We start from the raw sequence: 25,772 nt of genomic DNA, 5'->3' as shown, positions 1-25,772 counted from the left end.
GCCGCCAGAGAGCAGGGCTGGGCAGGCCGCCCTCTCGGTGACAAGTGGCCGCTGCCCGGCTCCCGGGGTCTGAACCTTCCCTCCCTCCCGGGCTCCAAGCCCCACCAGCCCCCGGCAGGCAGCTCTGGTGTCTGACCTGCGTGGCTCCTGCTCCGGCGGGAAAGCAGGGCAAGACGGACTGGCCGTGCCCCGGGAGGCCCTGGCTCACGAAGCCTCGTGGGGAGCCGGCGTGGCAGGTGCTGGCGCGGTCCCCTCGGAAAGGGAGGAAACTGGTCCCGGAGCCACGAGGATACCCTGGAGCCCGAGATCACGAAGGCCGGGCGCAGCCAGGAGCCGGGGCGCCATGATGTCCCCACGAAGCTACTGGGGGGCTCCCGGAAGTCCTGGGCCTCCGTGTCCTCCCCTCCTCACCCCCACTCCCGGTTCCCAGAGCACGGAGCCCCCTAAAGTGTTAACTGCGATGGGTAAAATGGTGCAGCAGATTGCTACAATAAATAATTTACTGATATTTATAAATATTCAAATCAGCCGGCTTCAGAAACCCAGTGCAGGGAGGGCCCGGGAGAAGGCCCGGGCTGGCAGGCGTCGCCTCGCTCCCCGCAAAGGCTGGGCGGCCAGGCTCCTGCCAGTTCGGGGTGAGGGGGCTCCGGCACCCAGGCCCCTCGTCCTCCTCTCGGCGACTAGGGTGTTGGGGTGGCTGAAACGCCTCCACCTCCTCGCCTGGTCAGGGCCAGGCCTTCCCCCGCCCTGGGCTCCAGGGGACCAGGGCTCGGGGCTCCGATCCGACCGTCCTGCCGGCAGGGGGCCGTCCCCTGGGGCCGGGCAGGCCTCCCGCCCGTGAGTAATGCGTTTCGAGGCCGGGCGGCCTGTCAGCGACCGGCTCCGGGTGCTTTATGGGCTCTGCCTGGTGGCTCTGCACTCCCTGGTAGGAAATAAAGTTCTCCCTGCGCGTCCCTTCTAAACATTTCACTCAGTGGAAACGGTGTTTAAGAAAAATGAGGACATATTTCTTCCTAAGGATGCAGTGTCCCCTCTGGGCGGCCTAATGCCCGCTGTATATCAGGAGGTGGTGAGGCAGGGGCCAGGCACCGTCCCCCGGGGTGGGGTGGGGGGGTCCAGTGCCCGCCCACCTGCGGCCAGGCAGCGCGGGGACCCCGGGGTCACCGGGTGGCTGCCCTGGCCCACCCCGCCCAGAGCGATGCGGTGGCTGGCACCCGCTGAGCACCTCCCTGGCGCAGGGGACGGTGCGGAGGGCTTCAGAGTCACCTCGGTGGTCCCCCCACGTCCCCGCCGCCGTCCTGTCCGTTCCAGACGAAGGGGCAGAGGCAACGAGGCTGGTCACTGTCCACGGTCACCCAGCGCTAGTGCTGGAGCCAGACTCCTCCTACTGAGCTCCGGCCTCCAAGGTCACGGTCCGAGATCTCCCCCCACCCGCCTCCCACAGCCTCCCATCCAGGTGCGGCAACGTGGGGGCCTCCGCCCTGCGACCCCTACGAACCGGAGCTTGGCGGGCCACAGCCTGTGCTGGGTGCGGTGCCTGTGTGCGTTCCCGCGTCACCCTCGCTGGGCACCTTCCACAGGCCAGTCCTGGGGGCACGGTGCCAGCAAGACCGACCGTCCTGTGCCCGCATCGTGGGCCGTTCAGGTCATTAACCTATTTGTTCATGGACTTTTGTGCATCCTCACCCCAGGACATTTTCCCATTGACGTTTAGAGAGAGGGGAAGGGAGGGAGAGAGACACAGAGAGAGACACATCGATGTGAGAGAGGCACATCGATGGGTTGCCTCCTGAATGCGCCCCCCGACCAGGGCCGGGGATGGAGCCTGCCACTGAGGTACATGCCCTTGACCGGAATCAAACCTGGGACCCTTCAGTCTGCGGGCCGGGCTGACACTATCCGCTGAGCAAACCCGGCTAGGGCGGACTGTTTAACTGAGATGAGAGGCCACGTTCAAATCATTACCAGCAAAATCCCTGTGGTGGGGCCCGAACCAGTGTGGCTCAGTGGATAGAGCGTCGGCCTGCGGACGGAAGGGTCCCAGGTTCGATTCCCATCAAGGGCATGTACCTTGGTTGTGGGCACATCCCCAGTAGGGAGTGTGCAGGAGGCAGCTGGTGGATGTTTCTCTCTCATCGATGTTTCTAGCTCTCTGTCCCTCTCCCTTCCTCTCTGTAAAAAATCAATAAAATATATTAAAAAAAAAAATCCCTGTGGTGGAAAGTTGAGGTGCCCAGGAGCTAGGAGTGTGGGAAGCGAGGAAGGTCCTAGAAACACTGGCTCTGGTCCCTGCTCCCCCGCACGCTCCTGGGAGGCTCCACCGTCCCTCCCCCTTTCTCCTCCCCCCGTACAGAGCCCATCTCCATCCCAACAGTCCCACCCTCCTCCAGTTGTGGCCCCTTCCTCCAAATAGGACCATCCCCCGGGGGGGGTGGCCTTCCCTCTTGGGCCCTATCCCACCCCCAGCTGGGAGGAGGGGTCCCGGTTCCCCCGGGGCTCTCGCCCAGGTCCCCTGGTCCCCAACAGCTCCAAGCTGGGGGCGCCTGCTGGGCCCTACTTGCCCCTTTTTGTTTATTTATTTATTATGATTTTTTAGTCCAGTTAAAAGGTTTACTATCCAGACGCGTCTAAGTGGCCTCACTTAGCGTAAGTAACTCTATAAATCAGGGGAACTGTTAGCATCCACCGCACAGGCTGGCTATCAATCTCCCCCAGGTCACAGCCAAACAGGAAGGGGAGAAAAAAAAGAGTTACCACCCAGGGGAGATTTAAAACACGCACGCGGCGCACACCCAGGCCCCGTGCGTGCACACGCCCAGGCGTCTCTGTGTTTGTGCAACCAGGTTAGAGTCACACGTGCACACGCAGAGCGGGCGGGAGACGGGCACCAAAGCGGCCCAGACGCGGCTGCTGTGGCCCGAAGGGGAGACAGAGCCGGGGGCCACGGGGCGCTGGCCCTCGGTGCCCAGCTGCCCTGCCCGGGCACGTGGCTCCGAAGGGCTCTGCTTGGTCCCCGCCCCGCTCCGTGGCCCCTGCCTCTGCCAAGCCCACGGGGACCACGTTTCCCCCCGTGGCGTGCCCGAGGGAAGCCCTCGGCGGGAGGGGAAGCCACGGAAAGGGGCAGGGAGCTGTCGGCTGCAGCCACGGCAACGGGGCCGACTCTGTCCCACGTCCCTGCCCCCTGCCCGAGGCTGGGCACACCCGAGACTGGGCACGGCCCTCCACAAGGGCAGCACTGCCCAGAGCGGGGGCCGGCAGCCGTGCAGAGAACGGGAGAGGCCCGCCAAGGAGGGCGAGGGCCGGAGCTGCCTCCGCAGCGGCCTCAGGACGCCCTGCCTCTCCCGCTCAGGTGTGACGGGGCGTGCAGGGCGCGGGGACACAGGCTCCCCCCGGCCCCAGAGGGGCCCGGGCCCAGACGACCCCGTTAGGAACTGGAGTGGGGAGGCCAACTCCGGGTGCCCCTCAGCCTCTCCCAGGTTCCCTTCTGGGTCCCCAAGGCCAGGCCAGGCCGCCGGAGGGTGGCAGCCCCCGGGCCGCCTCCTCTCCCACCTCGCCCCCGGGCCTGCCTGGCTCCCCGCCGCCTGCCCGCTGCATCTCCCCGTGAACTCTATTTCTCTTTCCTCTCTGAAAACAACTGAGCTGTAAATACTGTTTAACCTTCTCTCCCCCTCCCCCCCGCCCCCTCCCCGCCGCACTATAAAAACACAAATATGCCATAACTCAGCCGGCCAGGCCGCCCAGCCTCCAACATGCCCCGCGCCCGGGCCTCTCAGGAAGGTCATTACAAACGACTTTCCGATTCACTGCTCCTGAAATAATTTTGTGTATTAAAACCTGAATCTGCACTTTCTGGGGCCGAAAGCCTCGCTTAATTATGGCGGGTGTCCTTGGGACGGACAGTGATCCTTCACTCGCCAGCCGCGCTCCAGCCCTCCGCCCGCCAGCCCGCCCCCCTCCCTGGGCCCAATCTGTTTTCAAAGTGTGTCTGTCCTTTATTAAATTGTTTTCTTTTCCACATTATCAGTTGCCATGGAGACCTCATCTCTCGGATTATTTGAATTTCATTATATCTATTGATTTGGGAGCATTTCATCTTTTTTATTGTTTTTCTGTCAATTTTCAAAACGAATAACCATCTAATTTGCGTCAGCGCTGATTATGTTTGTCCCTCAATAGAGGTCGGCAGCTGCGCTGGGGAAACAAATCAATGAAAAACCATCATAAAACTCCCCACTCCGGTCTCCAGGATGTGTGGGTGACATTCCACGCCTGCGAGAGACACACTCATCAGCTCCAAGTTCGGCGACGGTGGCGGCGGCTCCGCTCCGCGTCCGCCTCCTCTGGCCTTAATATTTAATTCCGCGATTTGGGGCATTATTAGTGGTGTTTTTATTAGTGCGGGCGCCTGTGAGTGCTGGGTAGCGGGCTGGCCGTTGCGTTAATTTGCGGGTGAGGCAGGGAAACCCCCCGCGGAGGGCAGGGCGGGCCGGTGGGGAGCGGAGCGAAGGGGGAAAGCCCGGATGCTCGGGATGGAGGGCCCCGAGGAGGGGCTGGAAAAGGGGGGGACGCAGAAGTGGGACCGAGCGAAGGGGAGGAAAAGAGGGAATTCAAATTGCTTACTTTGTTGGTTTTTTTTAAATAATTTATGCAATTTTAAGCATTTATGTATAAATTTTTTAATAAGCCACCCTGGAGCAGGATGGCCATTAACATCCCAACGTCCTTCTGTCCAATGGGCTGGCGGAGAGGATCAATTTCTGAGAGTACTTTCCCTTTTTTATGACATGATAAAATGCTTTTAAAGCAACTTACACAAATATGGAAATTTTTTTTTCTTTTTTCCCCCCCGTCCCCTCTCCCTTCCCCTAACAGCCTTCTTACCCACCGGGGAGGGGGGGGGGGAGTGGGCTCGCTCTCGCGCACGCGCGTGCACACGCTTGTGCTCACGCTCTCCCTCCGGCTGGGGTGGGGGCCGCGGGGCTGGCAGGGAGACAGCCCCAGTTCTAACTGGAACTGGCCGCCTGTCCTTTAACAAGGGCATAAACTTTCATTACCCATGCACGCAGTCAAAGACAATTTAGGGAAACGCGCTGCTCGGAAAAGGAAAACCTCAGCGATTCGTGGCCCACGCTGCTGCCATCTGGGGGGCTCTGCTCTCCAGCACCAGGGAGCCCGGGCCCTGACCCTGGAGCCCCGCCAGGCCGGGGCAGGGAGGAGGGTCTTCGCCTTGGCTAGAAGGAGCACCCGGGGGGCAGGGGCTGGGCCCCTTGGTCGTGCCCCCTCACACCCCTTCACTACCCCCCCCCCCAGGCATGGGCCTTTCATTTCTGCCACCCCTGCTGGCACAGAGCGGAAGTCAGCTTTGTGGGCGGACGGACGGACGGAGGGACCGAGTGCAGACTAAGTAGGAAAGGGGGCCCAGCAGTCCCGAGTCCCTTCCTCAGATCCACCAAGCAGGGGAAAGGCCCCCTCCCCGGGGTCACACTCTGGAAGCAGCTCTAGGAAGGGATGCCCCTGGGGGTAGAGGATTGGGGTAACCAGAACGAGAGGGGTGGCCCGGCCACCATCACCCCTGCCTGGCCCCAAGTCCCTACGTCCCCGAGATGGGCCAGGCCTGGTGAGAAAGAGAACAAGTGGTCCGTGCCCAGTCCTGGGGACAGCCCTACTCCCATGACCTTTCACCCTGCACCCCTCCTCCTGGGGAGCGGGGGAGGGGGGATAGGAGGCGGTGCTGAGGGGTGAGCCCTGCCCAAGGGCTGAGAGGGCCGGTCCTGGCTCCCAGCCGCCGGCCTGGAGCCTTCCCCACCCCGTCTCTGGGACAGTGTCCAGCCCTCCGGGACCACACTCGGCACCTGGACTTAGGCAGCTTCCAAGTAATACACAGCGACATGCGACACTCGGCCCCCTTTTAAAGCCTGTCCCTTTAAGCAGGTTCCGCCTCTGCCCCGGGCCTCAGTGATCTCCTGTGAGACAGGGCCGCTGAAGGGATGACGTGGGGTGACGTGTCTGGCACGGAGCCGGGGGGGTGGGGTGCCTGCCCCTCTCCTGGGTGGGAACCGTGAGCAGGGCTGAGTCCAGCCACGCACGGCCCTGCCTCTGCCCAGGGATCGGGGAGCTCTGGGTGGCCTCCTGCGTCCCCCGCTCTCAAATCCCCACTTCCTCCTTGGACCCTCACCTGCCTCGCACAGCCGGCCCAGGACCCTGACGCCCTGGGTCCCCCGAGCATCCCTCCTTCGGGGCGAGCCTGACTGTGAGCAGCCCGGGGAGGCCCCGCAGGACCCGGGATGCGGGGCGGCAGCAGCGAGGGAGCACCCGTGTGGCCAGGCCACTCCCGGCCGCCAGTGGGGACTCGGGGAGCGGGGCTGTGCCCACCTCCTCCCCTTCTGTGCTCAGACCCCCCCAACTGTCATTAAAATAACAAGTTTCTGTTACAATCCAAACATTCCCACATCGCATAAAGGGTTATATTACACCCGAGTCACTCCCGGCCGGTGTTTGCACAGAAAAGCTCACGGCAGGTCCCCCCTCCTGACGAAGTGACTTATTAAAGTTTAAACAGTAATTAACAGAACAATAAAAATAAAGGGATGTTTGGGGAGTCGTAGTGCACACAGGGTTTTTGGCAGTGCCAGCAGTTTCTCCGTGCCCTGCGCTGGCAGCAAAATGCGACTATGAAGCCAAGGGGACGGAGGACAGGGCCGGGGTTGGGCAGGGGGACGCGGGGCCTCACGGGGGAGAGGCGAGGGCCAGGCCGGAGGGAAGGGCTGAGGGGTCCGGGACTGTGCTGGGCGCTGGAGTGGAGGGCGGCTCGGTGGGAGCCGGAGAGGCGGCCTGGGCAGGAGACCAGGGAGCTGGGTTGCAGAAGCTTTGTGAAGCCGGAGCCCGGCCGGTCCCGGGCACTTCCGGGAGCCCAGGGCCTCCGGCACCTCCAGCCAACTCCAGGTGGCCCTGGCTGGGGGTGGGGTGTGTCCTGCAGCGACTGATTCCCGGGCTGGACCCCAGCCGCTCTGGGCCTCCCTCCCAGTCGGGCGGGTACCTGCCCTGCTCGGAGGCTGGGGCGGGACAGCGCACACCACCGGGGACGCTCCTGCAGCGCCTGGCCTCCACTGAGCGTGAGGAAGGACTGAGGGGGGGGAGGCCTTGCTCGCTCCCTCTGGGAGGGTGAGACCAATGAGCCAGCTGGGCCCCATGGAAGGGCAGGAAGCACCTGGCTGGCTGGGCCCGGGCGGGGGGGCGCCCCCACAGTGGGGTCCTCATTTGCAAAGGTTCTCAGGGAGATGGGCCTGGGGGGCTGGTCACCCTTCAGCCTCTGCCCGAGTTCCGCCTGGAGGCTCGGACACCGGCTGTGGGATGGCAGAGAGCAGGGAGGGGCCTCGAGAGAGGAGGGCTCCATCGGAGGAGCCCAGCCCGCCTGGGGCCTGGGGAGGAGGGGACAGCAGGAACCCTCGGTGGCCACAATACATGCGTGTGTCATCTCATGCCAGTCAGGTCATGGGCCCCAAGGTCCTGCTGGGCTGGCCCTGGGCTCACCAGCCCCTCCCGTGTCCCTGCCCCCTGGGCACTGTCACAGGCTATGCCGGGGGAGGGGTGCTCTCCCGTGGTGTCCCCTGACCTTTCTATCTCCAGAGCCCACGGCCAGTTTCGCTGCCTTTGCCTGCCCAGCGCCCATGCCTGCCCTTCTCCAATGAGAGCCGCTATCGAATCAGCTGTCTCTCTCCTCAGCACCAAGCACTCATTCCCCAAAGCGGCTTTTCAGGGTGGCGTCCCCAACGCAGGTTCTTCCCACGAGGCCGAGTGCAGGGCCGACCGGGGGACGCTGGGAGGCCCCTTCGAACACTCTCCACCCTCCGCGTGGCCTTCCCCGTCTCCCTCTGTGCCGAGCGCGCCAACCCGCCTGGGCCTGCCGCGGCCTCGGTCCCCCGGGCGCCTGCCACTGACAGCCTGGACCAGCATCAAGCCCAGAAGCCACCCCTGGCCCAGGGCAAGCAGCCCGCCGGGCCCCTGGCACCAGCTCTAGTGCTGGTTCCTCCGCAGCACGGCCTCGGGAGCGACGTGCGCAGCTGCGAGCCACACGTGGAGGTGAGATGCGGGGCTGAGGCCAGAGATGCTCTCCAACCTCGGCCTCCTGAGATCTGGCTCCCGGGCAGCTGGCGGGCACACAGGGCAGAGGCCATGCCACTGCCTCTCACCACGGCCCCCGCGGACACGGCGGCAAGGGGGGTGCAGGCCCCACGGGCCTCGGGCCGCTGGGCTCTGGGCGCGAAGCACTTTGCCCTGAAGGTGTGACTGGGAGCCAGAGCCTTCTTCCCCCCTCTCCGGGGCTGAGCTCTTTGGGGCTCCACTCCCGGCCCCAAGAGGAGGTTCTCCTGAGAGGAAAGACCGGAGGGTCCAGGCAGAGAGGTCAACACGGGGGTCGGCGATGCGACCCAAGCCCCAGCTGCTCTGCTCGGGAGCCAGGCCGGAAGGAACCACAGGCGCTCGAACCCCTCGCGGCTGGGGGAAGCCGCCTGAGTCACCCAGCGCCAAAGCTGGCGGGCCGGGGCCTGGAGGGCACACTCGGGGTTAGGAGAAGGGGGCCGGGGCCTGGAGGGCACACTCGGGGTTAGGAGAAGGGGGCCGGGGCCTGGAGGGCACACTCGGGGTTAGGAGAAGGGTGGGCGGAAGGCAAGGCTCCGAGGGGGCCGGTAGGGGCAGAGGCCTTCTGACAGGTCCGCTCTAAGCTGGGCCGACTGGCAGCAGCTGTGCATCCTGAGCTGCTCTTTTTCTGGAACCCTCAACGCCTCCCATCCCGGGGGCCTGGCCAGGCGCTCCCAGGGTGGCAGCTCTCATGGCAAAGGCTGCCCTAGGTTCGCCCGGAACTTCGGACCTGGCGGGGCTGAGGCCTGAGAGGCTGAGAGGCTTGTTGGAAGCCTAGGTCACTCAGTCACCGGTCAGGACCAGACAAATCCAGAGACGCCACTCCCAGCCCGGGCCCTCCGACCAGCAGAGCCAACTGCCACACGGCTGTGGGCTGCGTTCTAAGGGAAGGTCCTGAGCCTGCAGCCTGCTCCGCGGCCCCCCAGCCCAAACACCACCCGCGCTCCCTGCGGGGCAGGCTTCCACGGGCCCGCGGGCACGGACCCCCAGGGCTCTGAGCCAGCACCGGGGGTGCAGGGCCTGGACTGCAGGCTCCTCAACCCTCCGAGGGAAGCGCACGAGGTCCGGGTCTCTGTGGCCCGGTTCACGCACTAGAAATGGGGAGGACCCGTGGGTGGGTGACCATGGGAGAGAGAGCGCGTGCCTGGGCGCACGGAGGGCGCTCCAGTGTCAGAGTGGGGGGCCTCCTCGTGCTGGGAGGGAAAGGGGGGCCTGGGAGACAGAGGCCCCCAAAGGCAGCCCCAGGGGAGAAGGGGGGATGGCAGCAGGTGGCAGAGGGGTGCTATGGATGCCGCCGCCACCCACCTCCCCACAGCCCATCTCCACAATCCCCGGGCTGAGGTCAGCAACGAGGACACGAGGGGACTAATTGGGGAGTGTTTTTAAAACGGCGGCCCTGGTGGAGGGGCTTAGCGTTGTCAGCCATCTGGAGTGAGGAATTACCGTCACCTCCCTGATCCTGGAGCCCCTAAACCCAAAGCTGGTTACCGCGTGGGGGGAGGCAGCAGGTGGGGGGGCTCGGGGGCCTGGTTCAGGGAGACACTCACCAGCTTGGGAAGCACCTCCCTTGCCCTCGGAGGGGGCCCGGGGCCCGGGGAGGGGCCCGGCGAACCCCGTGTCCTCTGTGCCCATCAGCTCCCCCACCCGCTCACGCACACTCACTCCCGCGGCCGCGCCGGCTCGCGCAGGGGCCGTCAGGTAAATTAGATCTGAAAGCTGACAATTTCTGACCATATTTCCTTGATTATTTCAAACAAATGCACAGCAGCCGCTGTAAGGAGATTAAAGTGACATAAACGTCCCGAGTGGGAGGGGGGAGGGCAGAGGATTCAGGTCACCCCCATCCGTCCCCCGCCTGACAGACGCTATATCGCTATCCAATCCAATAAAAAATCCCCCCCTTTTGCTTTAATTAATTTTACAGCTAGCTTGCTTAATTACTTTCAATCAAAATCCTCCTGCCATCGCAAAATTAGAGATGGTTGAGCTCCATTAGCCTAAATTCTTCATTTCCATATAGAAAAGAGGCTGTCTGCACAGCCAGCCTGGGCCCCTGGCAGGACAGACGCCCGTCTGCCCGCCCGCTGCCGGCCAGCCCACTCCTGGCTTCCGCTCCCCGGCATCTCTGGCCCGCACGCTTCCCCTCCTTCTCCTCCGCCGCTGCCCCTCGGGGTGAAGGAGTTGAGGTCCAGGAGGGGTACACTGTGCCCCCAAGTCTCCCCATGATGCATGCGGGGACTGCAGAGTGGGGCTGGGATGCCAGGGCCAGGCCTGGGATCCGGCTTCCCTGCTGAGGGGCCCTGAGGCTCTCCTGACAGAGCCGCATGCCCTGGCTGCCCACACCTGGGCACTCCGTCCTCCTGGCCCGCTGCCCCGTTCCCCCGCAGAAGGAGAGCTCCTAGCAGGGCAGCAGCCTCCCCGCCTTGGACTTTGGCTCTGGGCATCTAGACCTCCAGAACCAATGTCACCCAGGGCCCCGCTCTGCTGTCTCCTGACCGAAGTCCTCCCTCACTCTCAGAGGGACTCCCAGGGCAGCTGTTTTGATGGCACTAACGGGCCATGTAGCTACCCCCCCCCCCCCCCAGACTCTGGTGTTCTCCGGGGGCCCCTCCTCGCCCTCCCCTAGCCCTGGTCCCCAGCCTGCAACAGCTGCTCCTCCGCCCCCGGCCTGGGTCGGGTGGGTGGTGGGTCTGGGCTCTGTCCACATCCTGTGCTTGCACCGGCTCCTTTCTCCTCCCCTCCACCTGCCTCATCCTCACAGCCCCCAACCCCAGCTCCGGAAACTCCACTTCAGGTTTTCCACGCTGCAGCCCCGAGTGTCACCACAGGGTCCAGCCCAACCTGGGCACCAGCTGATTAAGGATCTGCAACAGGATGTAGGGATTACAGTAAAACCTGGCTCCGGATCTACAGGGGCAGAGGGCCAAGTCCTGTCTCTGGGACTCCCCTCCCCTCCCAGCTGCCAAGGGCCTGGGAGGGCTGAGCCTCTGCGCCCTCCATGGGGTCTTCACTGGACTCTGGGGAGTGGATGACCCGGGGTAGCATTAGGGGGCCCGGGCCAAATCTGGCAGAAAGGCAGGACCAAGATGGGGTGGGGAAGGGGATTTAAGGCTAAAACCTGCCCCAGGTCCTTCATGGGGACAGGAAGCCAAGCTCCTCAGGGAACTGGCGTGGCGCAGGGTGCCCTGGGTCTGACTCGGGGCAAAGGCAGAGCACACTAACGGACCTTCCGGCTGACTCTGGGGTGTGAGGCCAGCTCGGGGGCGGGGGGGGGGGGCAGGGGCGAGGAAGCTGAAGCTGAACCCATCTCCCGGGACACCACAGGTCATTCTGCGGACTCCTTGCCGGTCCTGCTCTGAAGGTTAACGTGACTCCTCTTCCTGGGCCGGCCGAGCTTCTCAAATATATCCCAGGCACCTGCTAACACGGTCCCCGCTGGCCCAGAGACCCAAGGAGACTGGTCTCGGGTGTCAGGTGGCTCAGAGTCTCATGGGGAAGACTCGGCAGCACCAAAGGGCTGCCCACACCACCAAGGGCACCGAGGGGAGGTGCCTGGCGTCCAGGTGAGGGGGGAGGCAAGCAGACGCAGACACGCTGCCCGTCCCCGCCGGGCTTCCTGGGCTGGCTCCTCCCGCAGCGCCGCCTGCAGCCAGGTCTCCGTCCTCTCACCTGCCCCTCCTCCGTCCGTCATCAGCACGGGAGCCGGGTGGCAGGGAAGGCAGGCGCAGCCCCCGTCCTTGGTGGCACTTGCTGACTTCCAGGTCGCTCTCCGTGCCCCCTGGGGCGTGGCTGAGCCACAGTCCTGCCCTGCTTCCTCCCACCGTGCCAGGCACAGACGGGTTACGTTGGTGGAAAGGCAGCTGGAAGAGCACATTCTGGGCCAGTTACCCAGAGTTCAAAGGGGCACAGCCACAGGGAGGGTAGCCTCACTCACCATCCACTCCTGGCCTGCCCCCTGCCCACCGGCACCTGTGGACCAGGGAGCACCGGCCTCCTTCAACTCAGGGCCCCGGCTACCCCTCCTTCCTGTGCACCCTTCAGAGGTCCCAGCGGAAACGCCGCTTCCTCCGGGAAGCTCTCCGAGATGACCACACTCGGCCTGTTGCCCTCTCACCGCAGCCTGCTCAGTGCGGTGGCACTTCTGTCATAACTGGTTTAATCACCCCTCTGTCTCACTCTGGACTGTAGGATCTGCGGGACGGACCACGGCTGCAGCACAGTGCCTGACCCAATAAATATTTACTGAATGAATACAGAAGACCAAGTGCTTCTCAAGTTCATTAGGGGAAGAGCTGGGATTTGGGGGTGGGGGGTGGGGAGGAGGTGTGTGTGTGTGGCCTGATCTCTGTACCAAGCCCTGTGGAGCTCCAGCAAGCTCTCCTGTCTGCAAGGGTGGGGACTCCCTGGGTGGGACTGAGGCCGAAGCCCCTTCGCGTGGGTCTCTGACCCGCTCTGTGCTTCACGCTCACCTCCAGACGCCCTTCACGGGCTCTGCCAGAACAAAAGAGGCCCCAGTTGTCCCGCCGTTTCTGTGGGAGAGGAACAACTGTTCCAGCCAGGCCCTTTCTGGATAAATCCAGCAACTGTTTGCGGCGCGGCGCAACGCTCTCCCCACCTCCCGTCTCCTCCCAAAAAGGAGCAAAGGGAATTGAAAAAAAAAGATGGGGAACATCCCATCCCAAGCCCCACCATCTCCCTACACCCGCGGCCAAGTCCAAGTCCGTCTGAAATGCCATGAACACAAAGAGGACACAGGGACAGCCACCTGCCACGGCAGACAACTGGGACAGCCGCACAGAGGGCGCGGCTGTGAGATCAGGACCCAAAAAAAGGAGGTGAGGGAGTGAAGGATGGGGGGGGGGGGGGTTGGGACACGAGAGGAGGGGCAACGGGAAAGATCAAAGAGAAGGGAGAGGGGAGACTGGGGAGGGCCGGGGAGCACCTGGCCCTGCAGGGAAGAGGCGGTGAGGCCCAGGGGAGGGAGAGGCCCGAGGCCCGGAGGCCCAGGAAGGCCCCTGGAGGCCAGGCTGCAGCGGGGGGCGGGGGGGGGGCAGGAGGTTCACAGGGGGCAGGGGGGACAATGGGGGCGGGGGGGGAGGTGAAGGAGGGAAAGAGAGTTGACTGGGGGAGAGGGAGCGAGGTCTATTAAAAACCGCTCAGTGCATAACACAAAATGTCAGGGTTTATAGCTTCATTCTTGGCATTGCCGGGACTGAGAACCCTGCGCAGAAATGTCACCGCTTGTCATGTTTAATCACCTGCTGTTTGTTAACACCTTCCCTGCACGGAGCCTGTCTCAATCTGCCCCTGGGCCCCCCAGGGACCCGGAAACGGAAAACATCCCCGGCTCCTTCCCGGGGCTCTGGCCCTGCCTCAGGGTCTCCAGGGAGGAGCTCCCTTTGCCATCCACCTGAACGCCTCCCAGGGGCCCCCAAGGGAAAGGGGCCCGTGTGACCCTAGCGAGGGGCCGTGACCTCCAGCTGCAGGGGCCGGGGTGCAGGGGCTCACTGCCTCTCCCCTGCTCCTCCTGCCGGTCCTCCCAGGGCTGTCTGTCCATTCTGTCCAGTCCACCTCGCGTCCCGCGCCCTGCGGGCAGGAGAAGGCAAATGCCGGCGGGCCCACCCCGATCCCCATCACCTGGAATCCACCCATCTGTCCGTTTGAACGGCAACTGCCACAGAACGCCTAACGTTCAGAGCCACCATCCTTCGGGGACAGTCCCGATCACACCACCTGCGGTGCTGGCCTGGCTCTCGCTCTGAGCACGCCTCGCCGGGGTGTTTAGACTAGGAACTCTCAGTCCTACTGCCCCGTGATTCCTTCCTCGGGGGCGGGGGTAGGGGTGGGGTGAGCGGCTGGACCGGGCCACCCCAGACGTGCAGGTCTTTCCCAGAACACCTTGCTGGTCCCTTCCTCCGAACGCACAGAGCGGTCCACTCCGGGAAGAGCTGGGTCCCCGCGCAGGTGACACCTGCGCCCGCTCGGGCGGCCCGGGCGCAGCCCCCGTGCAGGGACAGCTGTCCGCGGAGCAGCCAGGCTATCCTGTGCGGCTCCCCAGGCAGCCCCGCTCCTCTCCGCAGCCACGAAGGCCGGTGGTGCGCTGAGCCGCGGGGTCTCCCGTGAACCAGGGGCCGTGTCCCCATCTTCCCTTCCAGCAAATTCCACTCTCGCACGGAAACATATCCGGCCAACATGTGGCTGCAAACCCGTCGCCCGGAGCATCCGCTCCCTTAGACTTTCTGCCTAAAGACCCCGTGCCTAGTCTGGTCCATTCGCTTCCACGTCACTGGAGACAAGTCAGAATGTTTCCAACTCCCTCCCCTTCCCTGCAAACAGACAGGGGTACGCCTTGCTTGGGAGACAGGCACTAACGAACGTCCTTCGAGGAGTCTCCCCCCCGGCCCCCCCGCAAAGCTCAAAAGGCACTGGCATCAACAACTGCATTTCACACAGAGAAGGCCCAGGGCCGTGTCCACATGTTAAGGCAGGACACGTATGGGGCCCAGAGACATGGACCTGGCAGCACAGTACACATCGAGCACGTGAAGTGTCCCTGGCTCAGCGCTGCTGTTGGAGTGGCCCTGGGAGGCCCCTCTCCCCCAGGGGAAGGAAGCCCTACTTCACCGTCTCCCTGCATTTGGGAACAAGCCCGCCCGCGTCCGTGTACCAGGACAGCTCCCGGTCTCTCTCTGCGGGAGAGATGAGAGCGAGGATATTGGACGTGGCCGCTCTGTCTCAGAAGGCAGGCCCAGGTAAACTCACGGGGACCTGTTGCCACAAATGTGCATGGTATTCCATGTCCTCTCCATGGGAGGGGGGGGGGTGTCCAATGTTAGGGGATGAGGAGGAGGTTTTCAGGCAGCTCTGTTGTGCCTAGGGAGGTGTGTGTCCCCCCCCCCGCCCCGCCCGAGTTCACATGTTCCCAGGGGAACGCACAGCCCACAGAGCCCGCCTCGGTTCGTGTTGGGTGGTTTTAGGTGGAGCCAGTTGTAAGTGACTCTTCCTGGACAGAGTCTACCGTAGGTGCCCAGGACCCCCAGGACCCCGAGGGAGGGGACTATCAATGAGCCCATCCTCCTGCCTCAGAGACTGGGGGTTCGGAGGACGTGGGTCTTTCCAGTCCCGGGCAAACCACATTGCTGTCCGCATGGCATGACAGCTCGAAACTGCTCCACAGCCCTTCCTTCTCGGGTTCCGAGAGAAGTGATCCCTCCCCGGGGTGAACTGACGACACCGGGCCTTCTCACGCCCAAGACAGGCCTCACGTGAGCCTCTCTCAGCTGGGGGTTCCGAAAAGCTGGTCCCCGTCACTGAGAGGGACCCCGAGCGCACAGGGGACACGTCCTGCCCATTTAGCAGGCCACGGTGGAGCCCCAAAGAGCCAGGGGCGGGGCCTGGCCCGAGATTTGGGGGGAGTCCCCTGGTCTAGCGCTGTCCTGCCTGAGTCACTTGGATGTATCAGATGAGCACAGCCTCCCCGCCAGGCCCCTGCTATAATCCTTTCATTAATTTACTATTGGATGGAAAATTACTCCTCACCCAGGAATTTAAGTTTTCATCTTAGTTTAAGTTGGATTCTTAAAGCAATTACCGAGGCATCTGGCGATGACCTCACCGAGGCGGCCGGGCTGGAGGAGAGGGGGCAGCCCCGAGGCTGCCCAGACCCCTGGCTCCAGGTCCCCGAGGCGAGTGCACGGAGGACGGGGCCCCGGAACACCTGTCCGGGGCGCCGGGAGGGAAGCGGGGGTACCCTGTAATCTCTGATATTTGCTGTTTGTGGAAAATCGCCTTTCGAGCGCCACCTGCCCCGTGAACTTACTGGTGACAGTTGTTGAAAAGCCTCAGCAGCTGGTGCCGCGGGAGCATTTTCTATTTTTAATTGTTTGATCAGAATATTAACTCATCTAGGCCCATTCCCAAGGCTCACTTCCCAGCCAAAGGGTTTCCCCCACTCCCAGACCTTCCCCTCTTCCTCCCTCCCTCGTCAGAAACCGACTCTGAAATGAATAATTTGGACGCACACCTCCGTGCGTTTGCAGAGGATCAGAGCAGCGGAGAGGAAAACACGTGGGCTCCTCACCCGCGGGCCCCGGGCGGACCCCCGCTCCTCCCGAGCCACCAGGGGCAGGCTGGCTCCAGGATCCCAGGCACTGCCACCCCGCCCTGACCCCCCTGGTCCTGGCTAACGGAAGACTCGGCTTCCTCCTCTCCCCCCCCCCTCCGGGGAGCCCCGTGGACCCAGTCTGCTCACTTGTCAACTTGGAGGGCCAATCAGAGACACCTGGACCCTCAGGGGACCCCCAGAGAGGGGGCGCTGGGGGGGGGGGGAGGCACGTGCCCCTGGGCTCAGAGGGGCTGGCGAGAGGCTGGCTGCCCTCTTAGCTTCATTTCCAAGAGGAAAGGAAGGAGGGCAGCGTCTCTATGGCGCCCACAGGAGCCCCGGCCAGCAGCCCCTCCGGCCCAGCCCACCAGGGAGAGTCACACAGCCCCGGCCCAGAGAAGTGTCACTCAAGCGTGAGACAAACCACGCCGCTGGGAAGAGGCTGCTGGGGACAAACCACCCCCTGGGCTCCCTCACCCCATCCTAGGAAGGCCTCCCCCCAGCACAGGGGCCACCTGGCCTCCTCTCCCTACATGTCCTTGCCCGCCCCCCCGCCCCATGCTCTTCCCTCTCAAGGTCACAGGGCTGTCCACACCAGGAATATTTACTCACCAGACTGGCCCTGTTAGCAACACTCACCACAAATATGCTTTCTGATAAAGTTGGCAGAAAGAAAGTTCTAGGGCTCAAAACAATGTCAGAAATCACCGCCCACCCCCACCGCGGGAGAGTGGGGTGGGGCCGGCCGACAGGTCACCCAGGCGGCGGGCACCCGTCCTGGGGAGGCTCTTGTCACTCTCACTCCCTCTTCTCCTTCCCGCTCTACGTCCCAACATACAGCCTGTTGCCAGGGGACCTCGGGCTGGGGATGGTTCTAGGCTAGCTCTAAGTCTGGGCGCCCAGAGGGCACAGCCAGCAGCAGGGGCGTGGGGAGTGGTCCCCCCGAGACCCAGACCCAGACCGGAGGCCAGGAGCTCGGGGGGGGGGGGTATCTCTGGGGGACAGGCCTGGTGCCCCCCCCCCCCAGGCCGTCTCACCTCACTGAGCCCCTGCCCACCGCCCGCCCTCCCTCTGTGCACATGGGCTTTAATGTTTTTATTACCTGTTTGACTCGCTGCCTTATTGCTTCTCCCCTTAATGGGGCCGTAACCGTGGAAACAAGGAATAAACGGCCACCAGAAAATGAGATGATTAAACAGGTCACCCTGGCAAAACAAACTCAGCCAAGGAACCTCTGGGGGTGGGGAAGGTAGGCTTCCCTTCCCCCCAACCCACAGCCAGAAAGCGTGGGCCAGACCCAGGACCAGCATCCCAGTCCCTAGAACTGGGGCAGGTACCCTGGGGCGCCCCCTGCTGGGCAGTAGGGCAGCTGGCCAATCCTTCCCCAAGGCTCCCCTGAACCTCCAGGCAGCCCTTCAGGTTGGCTGGGCTCCTGGGCTGAGGGAGTGGAGGGAGGGAGGCCCTGACCTAGAGGGAGCTGAAAATCACAGCCAAGGAGACGTGCACTAAGTTCCCGAATCCTCTCCCCGGGCCTCCCGAGAGTCCATCCCTCTCCCCGAAGGCCAGGCGGTGCCCTCTGCCAAGAGAGGGCCCTCTTGACTTGAGGAAGGGGGTCCCAGCAGCCACGAGCCTCTGGCGCTCCCAGAGACGATGGGGCCAGAGGAGCCCTCGGGAGGCAGGCAGCCTGCGGGACGTGTTAAGACCAGGCCCCACAGCCGGCTCAGGGTGGCCGAGACGCCAGGCCAGAGGCCTCTGCCCTGGCAGCGTGGGGTGGGTCCTCTTTCTGGCACTGGGCCCACCTGCCTGGAGGAGTTCTGGGACTGGAAGGAGGACCTAGAGAGGATGGACATGCTGCTCGGGGGCGGGGGATGGAGGTGGACAAGGGAGGAGGCAGAGAAGAGGCCCAGACCACCCACTGGATACTGCCCTCCTGTCCTGTGCAGGCAACAGCCTTCATAGGCCAAGTCTGGCCGCACACCCCAGCCCCTCCCAGCCCCAAGCCACGGTCATGGTTAGTGGGTAATTCGGGGCCCCATCCAGCCATTCAACGTCTATCTCTATCGTTATGCCCCCCTCGTCCCCTTCATGTCATCCCTAATCCCAGCCCCACGCATTCCTGTAAATCAGGCTGCAGGAGCTAAAACCCAGGTCCCAAGGGAATCGGCCAATGTTTCCTGCCTGCCTCCTGCCCCCACTAAGAAGCCGAGGAGGCACTTGGCGAAGAGGCACATCAATCAATCAATTCCACCGGCACTAAGAGTGGGAGGGCGCAAGACCAGCCCCGTACCCAGCCCTGGGAGGTGTCCGTGCGGAGCTAACGCTGACGGCGCCATGACGACCAGCGGTCACAGAAGAAAGGGTTCCTGGCCTTGGCCTCTGGTGGCCAGAGTCTGGAAGTCTGAGTGCTTCCCTGACACCCCATGTCACGGGCATGACCAGACCCTCAGAGCAGCAGGTCCCAGCCAGCCTCCTCTCTTTCCGGGGCAACTGGGTATGAGGCTGCAAAGGGGGCGGGGGCGGAAAGGTGGGCAGAGGGCCTGGCTTTAGGGAGCTGGGCAGCCTGGGCAGTAAGGACGGAGAGCTGCGGCCACAGAATGTGAAGCAGGAGGTACCCTCTGAGGGTGGGTGGGGAGGACGGGGCAAGAGAGAGACGAGCCCAGGTGGACGCTAGGAGAAGTGGTGGGCGGTGCCGGGAGCATCGTCCGCCTAGCTCCAGCAGTCCCAGCACCTCCCATCCTTGGTCAAGGTCAAAGGCCACTCCTTCCCAAAGCTCCCTGGGCCCTCTGTCCCTGGGCCCCTCTACCCGATGGGGCAGAGGAACCCATCTGTCCCCCCACCAGGAGGCCCCGGAGACCTGGGAAGGACCAGGTGGTCTTCATTCCTGTAGCTCCCACCCAGGTGCTCCCCAATGCTTACTGAACTGCAGACCTCGCTGCCCGAATGGGGTCTCTTCCCCCACAGGGGACGGCATGGCTTGATGAATCTGGGGTGTGGAGATGCTACGCTACAGTCAGGCAGCGACACGGGTGAGCGCTGGACCACCAAGGTGCCACCTTTCACAGTCAATCCAAGGGAAGCAGTCTCTCCTCTGCACACGGGCCGCCAGCCTTCTCCCCCCCCCCCTCCTCCTCCTCCTCCTCCTCCCCAGCTCCTTCCTCCTCCTGCCGTACCCTGGCCCAGCTATCCCAGCACAGCTGCCGCTTGCCTTGGGGACCCACAAGCTGTAATTACTGCAGAGCAACTTCCTTCCCCCTGAAGATGAGGAGGAGGAGGAAGAGACGGAGAATGAGGAGGAGCTGAAGCCAGTGGGTCAAGGTTTAAAAACCAGCTCGGGGGAGGGCAGAGTTAAAGAGGAAGCCTTGGGGCTGGGGGTGGAGGTGGGGGTGGTGGGGGGCGATGAGCCTGACCCTTCTGAGAATGGTGGGCCAGCCGGAGGAGGCTGGCTGAGGGGCACGCGCCTGGCTCACCTGGCAGGATCTAGGGAGAGGAGGAGCCGGGCCTGAGCCTTCCCGGGCGCCGCCCAATCCCTGCCCAGGGACTGGAGCCAGGGCAGCAGCTTTAATGAGGAGATGCTGCTGCCGTGACTCAGCCCTCCAAAGGTGCCTCCGTTTATTTTATTTTTCCATCATAAAAACCCAAGCTGCAACTCAGCCAGATTCCGTGGCCATGGGGGAGGGGGCGGGGGGAACATGGGAGCGACGGGGAGGCCTGAGAGGCCTGACTCCACGGCCCTGGGCCCTCCCTGGAGAGGACAGTGAATGGGTTCCCCTGGCTGGTCCCCACAGGGAAAAGGGGCCTGGGACGGGGCCGTGGGGTCCAGCCCTGCCCCCGCTGCCTCTGCCTCCGGTCGGAGGGCACTGACTCGGCGAGGCCTTTCAGCTTGAGGTTTGCTCTGACATCTTTCAACCGAGCCAGGGCTGGTTCCAGGGGCCAGGTCACAGCCCCGAGCTGCCGGTCGCAAACGCTGTCTGCCCAAGGAAAGGTCCAAAGGATGTGCTTCTCGCCTCGACCACTCGGCCCCGCCCACAGACGGCCGCGCGGAATCCTCTGGTAAAATCAAGCTGGGAGCCGGAGACCCGAAAGGTCATCGGATGCTCCGGTCCCTCCAAACACACAGCCCGCCTCTGCGCGAATGGTACCCGGAAGCTCGCTCCTCCCCACAGAGCCCATGCCGGCCTTGGCTCTGCCTGCTCCTTCTTGCCAAGATGGCACGGAAGCACCTACCCCCTGCCGCAGACTGGCAGAACCGGTGCCCAGCCTGACTGCAGGGATTGGTCCCCGCTTAGACTGGTCGAGTGGGTGCGCCTGGCCAAGTGAAGGCTTGAGGAAGGAGGATCGAGGGCAGGCAGCCTGCTCTGCCCCAAGCCCGGCGTGGAATCTCGGCTCCAGAAACAGCACCAGAGCCTTCCCCAGCCCCAATGCACACGGGGCCTTCGGTGTAACCAGAGCCAGCCAGGCGGGTTCCTAGAAGCCTCCGTTCCTGGCAAGGAGCTGGCCTTGCCCGGGAGGCTCACCGACGTCCCGGGAGTCTGGAGGGGGCTGACCATCAGGGCAGCAGGGGCCTGAGCAGTCCACCCAGAGGCTGGGTGGGAAAACCACGCTTTTGCCCCCTGGGGCCAGATGCCACCTGCAAAGTCTTCTCCTACCTTGAGACCGTGTGCCCTCTGAGCACGTGGCTACTAGGAAATTCCACTCCAAGAACCAAGCGACCGAGCCAACCTGGCTCAGCTCCCTTGACCCCATCCTTCCTGGCCTCCTCCACAGCCGAGGCCGGGGCCAGGAGGCAGTGGGGACCTGTGTGCAAGGCAGGGGCGCTCAGCCTGGAGTCCCAGCAGCGCTTAATCCAGGGAAAGAGCAGCAGGCCTGGCTCAGCAAGTGGCCTCGATTCCTCCCACTGACCCACCTCTGCAACATGGCTGCGGCCATGGTGCCCGGTGGGCAGTGCAGCCCCTCTTCGGCTCCCCCTGCGGCCCCTGGCCACCCCCTTGATCTTGCCTACTTGGCCCTTTACCTGTCAGAGCCTACCTTGGATCCTCTGATGGACAGCTCTAACCCCGAACAGCCCCTCCCCTTCTTCTCAAGTTCCCCCTAGGGAGAGTGGGACAATTTAGAGCCAGATCCCAGAAAATCAAGGGCAGGTTCCTTTCCAAAGCTCTACCGCTGCTCCGCGGCCACTCTCACCTGGCCTCCGCTGGTCCAGGGCCTAGGACTCAGCCTAGTGGGGCCTAATCCTGGGGAGCTTCCCAACTGAGGATGGATTTACCTGCGTCTGAAAGCTTCCTCCTGCCTCCTCTCCCCTTCCCGACGCCCTACCCCAGGGAAATCACTCTAAAAGGGCCCTAATGGAACTATGTCCTCCTCTCTTCCTCTCTCCTCCCTCCCTCTCTTTCTCTTTCCCTTTTTTTTTTTATTAGCATTTGTGGAATTTATTCCCAAACTCTCCTAATCTTCCGTACACAACCATTTGATTTGCATAACCCAACCCCCTCTCATAAAAACTGGCTGCTAGTTTAATTAAAAAATGTAAATTTGCTGTCATCTCGGGGCCTGGTGAATTAGGACGACATCGGCATTTTTTATTGCTAAAGACGTCCAGATTGATCCAGCCCTTGGCTGAACTATGGTGGGGGAAACGGGGCCCACATGGCCCCTGAGGTCCTGCTGTCCCCTCGTGAGAAAGCTGGGTTCTCCCTCTCCCGAATTACTTAGAGCCGGGGTGCTTCAGGGCCGAGACCTGGCCGAGGCGGGAGGTGATGCCAACCCAGGATCCGATGCTTAGTGGGTCCCTGGTACCAGCCGGCAGTCATCTGGGGCCGGTGCGTGCAGCTTGTGCTGTGCTACAGAGGCCCTGAGTGGCAGCTGCTCATGGTCCCACAAAAGAAGAGGGACTTCCCTCCACCCCCAACTGGCCCAGCACGAGCCCTGGCCCCACGTGAGGCCCCTGGCCCTGGCCGCGTCCAGGAGTGCATTCCGGGGCTGGAGGGAAGGTGACCATGGAGTAGCCAGAGGAGGCTCAGAGGGGATCTCAGAGTTCCCACCAGCTTCCCTTTTTGCGTGCACGGGGGAAAAAGTGTCTTTCTTTGAAGTTCTGAGATTACGTGAAACTTCCAAGTTCAAAGAAAAGGCTGAGGTGGTATCGCCAGATGACTCCTCCAAGAAATAGGCAGAACTTTGACACCGTGGACCTCCCCTCACCGCGTGGCCAGAGTCCAGGTCTGGGGCCTGCTGGGAGTGCCTCGCTCCGGCTCCAGGAGGGACTGGCTGACCTCAGGGGCTCTTCTGGCTTCTAGGAACAGTGCTGGGAGAAGCGAGTGTCCCTCAGGCCCAGGAGAGATGTTGCAAGAGGTTCTGCCACCCACAAGCCCGGGAAGCCCTCTCCCGCGTCGGGGACACCCCGCAGGAGGGCTCTGCCGTCCTGCCCCCACCGCAGACTGGGAAGGCTGGTGGGTGTAGGGCAGGAGGGTGGACGCCGCTCCAGTTGGTACCCAGGTTGGAAGGAGGAATACGGAGGGCCCGCCTTCCAGCTGAGTAATGCCCGGGTCCCCTGTGCCCGCCCACAAGCAGAGGCTCGGCCCCAGGTAGGGAGTGGTGCCTTACCCAGCCCATCTGTAAGGTCTGCCCCTTATAGGGATGGGTGGGGGCCCTGTTTCCGAAGAAAGGGGCTGGGGCCTGAGAGGGAGGTGATGAGACACCTGATTAGAGGTGGGGGCGGGCTGCTTCTGTGTGGGAGTGGAGGGCAGGGAGGGGCAGGGAGGGGCGGAAGCCTTGGGCACCTTCACCACTCTGCCCAGCAGGGGGTGTCACACCCTTCCTGGGCACAAAGGTCCCCAGGACCTCCACATCAGATACACCTAGGTCACACCTGGCTGGACACCGTCTTAACACTCTGAGAGCGACCCCTTCCCCCTCACACATCCCTTACTCAAAGCCAACCACCATGTCACCCCCCTGGGCCCCCCCAGTGCCGCCCTCCTATCCTCTCTGCCCAATCCCCTTTGACCTCAGAAGGTCAAATGTCAGCTCATGGGTCCCAAGGGACAATGCTATGAACTTGGGCCCATTATAAACAACAACTCTAATAGCCACCAACACCACTTACCCGCCTATAAATGAAGCAGGAGGGTTCAGAGGTCAGTCTCAATGAATTATCAGCCTGTTTATTACTGACGTCTTTTTAAAAACATTTAGGAAGAAGCCAGCGGCTTTTGTCAGCCTAGGATCCGAGGGTCCTGGCCAGAATTCGGTTTCAGTAGAGAGGGCTAATGGGAAGCCTGGTGGTAAATCTCACTCGGGACGTAGGTTAGAACCCCGGATGGGAAATGAAGAGAAACATGGAGTAAAATTAGGTTAAAACCAATAAAACACCCAGATCTCTGGATACACTCTGGCCAGGCCAGCACCATGCTCTCTGGAACCCTAGCCGAGGTGCCACGCTAGGCCCCCCCCAAACCCAGAGTCCACATGTAGTCGTCTGTTTTGGTCTACCCGCTCCCAGGGTGGGGACGAGAAAGGGGGATGGAAGTGAGTCCTGGGCCCAACACTTTGAACTGATAACAGCCACCTCATCCCACGGATTCTCAGGTGAAAAACACTCATTAGCCATAATAAGCAGCTTGATCATCCGACACAGCCTTGTCCCAAATAAATTAAATTCCTTTACCTTGAGACAGTCGCCCCGAAACCAGACGAACCACCTTTCCCAACAGGACGCTGCTTTCAAAAACTAAACCACCCCCCACTAAAAAAATAAAAACACACACCCCACAGCCAGACACAGAGATCTCTGCGGAAGGGGGGGGGGAACACCCAGAAAACACACGGAGCCATTCAAAAGACATGGAGAACCAAAACCCCCACAAAAAACCCCTAAGTCCTCTCTCTGGGTGCCCCCCAGCTCCCGCTCCCCTCCCTTCTTTCATAATGACAAGCATGAGATTAGTCATAGCCACTAAGCAAGTAACAAATAATAACAATAATATCCTCCGAAGGAGGCTTCGCAACCCAGAAACCGGGGCGAGAAGAAGCCGGGCGGCGCGGACCCTCCCGGGGCCCGCCCCCGCCCCCCGCCCCGCTGCTCCCTCATTGGGCTGAAAACACCGACTTCCGTAAAAGAACCGAAAGAAAAGTGAAACGGCCGCCCGAGGTTCCCACCGGCCCGTACCTGTACCGAGATCCATGCTCCTCTCTTTGGTCCCAAACTCTTCCAGGATCGCCGAGAAAAGCAGAGGGAAGGAAAAAAAGACGCTGTTTAGTCTCTCGCCGGGCTCCCCGCTCCACACCCCTCCGCCCGCTCCGCGCGCCGCGCCCCCCATCGAGGGGCGGACAGGTCCCCGCGACCTGGGACCGAAGGCGCAGGGGGCCCGGGGCGGGAGAGCGAAACTCCCCCTCCCGCGCCCGCCGCTCTCACGCTCGGGCATCGCACACGCAGAGCAGCTCCGCTCGGCGCTCGAGTTTATTAAACTAAAAGAGAAACTATTTATAGACGCGGCCGGGTCGGGGGGCCCCGGCCGGCCCGCGGAGCCGAGGGGCGCTCCCGCCCGTCCGCCCGCCCGCCCGCCCGCCCGGCGGCCCGGCTCCCCGCCGCCCCCGCCCCGCCCGCGCCCCCCGCCCCGCGCCGTCCCGGGTCGGAGCCCCGCGGCGCGCCCCCCGGCCCTCCCCCGCCCCACTCGGGTACTCACCATAGTCGGAGAGTCGAAAGCCGAATTCACTTAAATAATCAACTTTCATAATACTTAATTAATGCCTAATTGCAACTGATTACTCCCCGAATAACAAGTTGTTTTAAAGCCCTGATGTCATTGCTCCTGACGGTAACACTCAGGGTAACAGTTTGGCAGGAGGGAGCGGCGGGCGGGAGCGGCCGGGGGCGCTGCCAGGCGCCGAGGTGATTGGCAGGGCGGCCGCGGCGCCGCCTCCTCCGGGCCCGCCCGCGCCGCCCCGGCAGGTGAAAGAGCAGACCGGCCCGCGCGCCCGCGGGTGCGGAGTGAATGGGCTCGCGCTCGCCCGCCCGCCCGCCCGCCCCGCGCCCGGCCCTCGCTCCGCGCCCGGCGCTCGCTCCCCGGCTCGCGCCCGCTCCTGCGCGCGCCCCCGCCGGCTCCCTCGCGCGCGCACGAGGCGGCAGCGCACCGGCTGGGGCGGCCGGCCTTCGGGTTCAGTGATTCCCCAGACCTCAGACTTCGGGGAGGGAGGGAGGCGGGCGGGGGCTCGGCGGCCGGGGCTGGCGCTCCCACGCTCCCCTCCGCGCTCGGGGCCTCGCCTCGAAGGCGCGATTCGACGGCGGCGGCGCGCGGACTCTCCCAGGCGCCGGGCGGCCCGGGGTTCGCGGCGCGCGCGGCCGCGCAAACTTTTCCGCGCGGGCGGGCGCAGGTGGGAGCGCCGCGGGGTCGCGCAGCCGCGCCGCACGCTCCCGTGCTTCCCTTCGCGCACCCGCGGACTCGGGGTGCCGGGGTCCCAGGGTTTTTTCTTTTTCCAGCTTCTGCCCTTGTTGGTGGTGGTGTTGCTTTCTTAGTTCGAAGAAGAAAAAACTCTGGGCGGT

At 63.3% G+C, this 25,772-nt stretch overlaps 1 protein-coding gene across 2 annotated transcripts in view; it reads right to left on the bottom strand.

Moving 5' to 3' along the window:
* CASZ1 (castor zinc finger 1) overlaps positions 1 to 25,772 on the bottom strand; it is a 147,592-nt gene that overhangs the window by 29,979 nt on the left and 91,841 nt on the right. The window contains exons 1-2 of one of the 2 annotated variants that reach the window (XM_079778226.1): positions 24,916 to 25,004; positions 24,399 to 24,437 (exon numbers count right to left, since the gene is read on the bottom strand). In XM_079778226.1, coding sequence (XP_079634352.1) covers positions 24,399 to 24,437; positions 24,916 to 24,964 — 88 coding nt within the window. In that variant the 5' untranslated portion in view covers positions 24,965 to 25,004. Of the gene's footprint in view, positions 1 to 24,398; positions 24,438 to 24,915; positions 25,005 to 25,772 lie in introns of those variants that run through there. The other variant, XM_079778227.1, reaches the window with a different exon arrangement.

Source organism: Cnephaeus nilssonii (genome assembly GCF_951640355.1).
Source record: "Cnephaeus nilssonii genome assembly, chromosome: 7".
Classification (NCBI taxonomy): domain Eukaryota; kingdom Metazoa; phylum Chordata; class Mammalia; order Chiroptera; family Vespertilionidae; genus Cnephaeus; species Cnephaeus nilssonii.
This window is presented reverse-complemented; position numbering and strand designations above follow the sequence as displayed.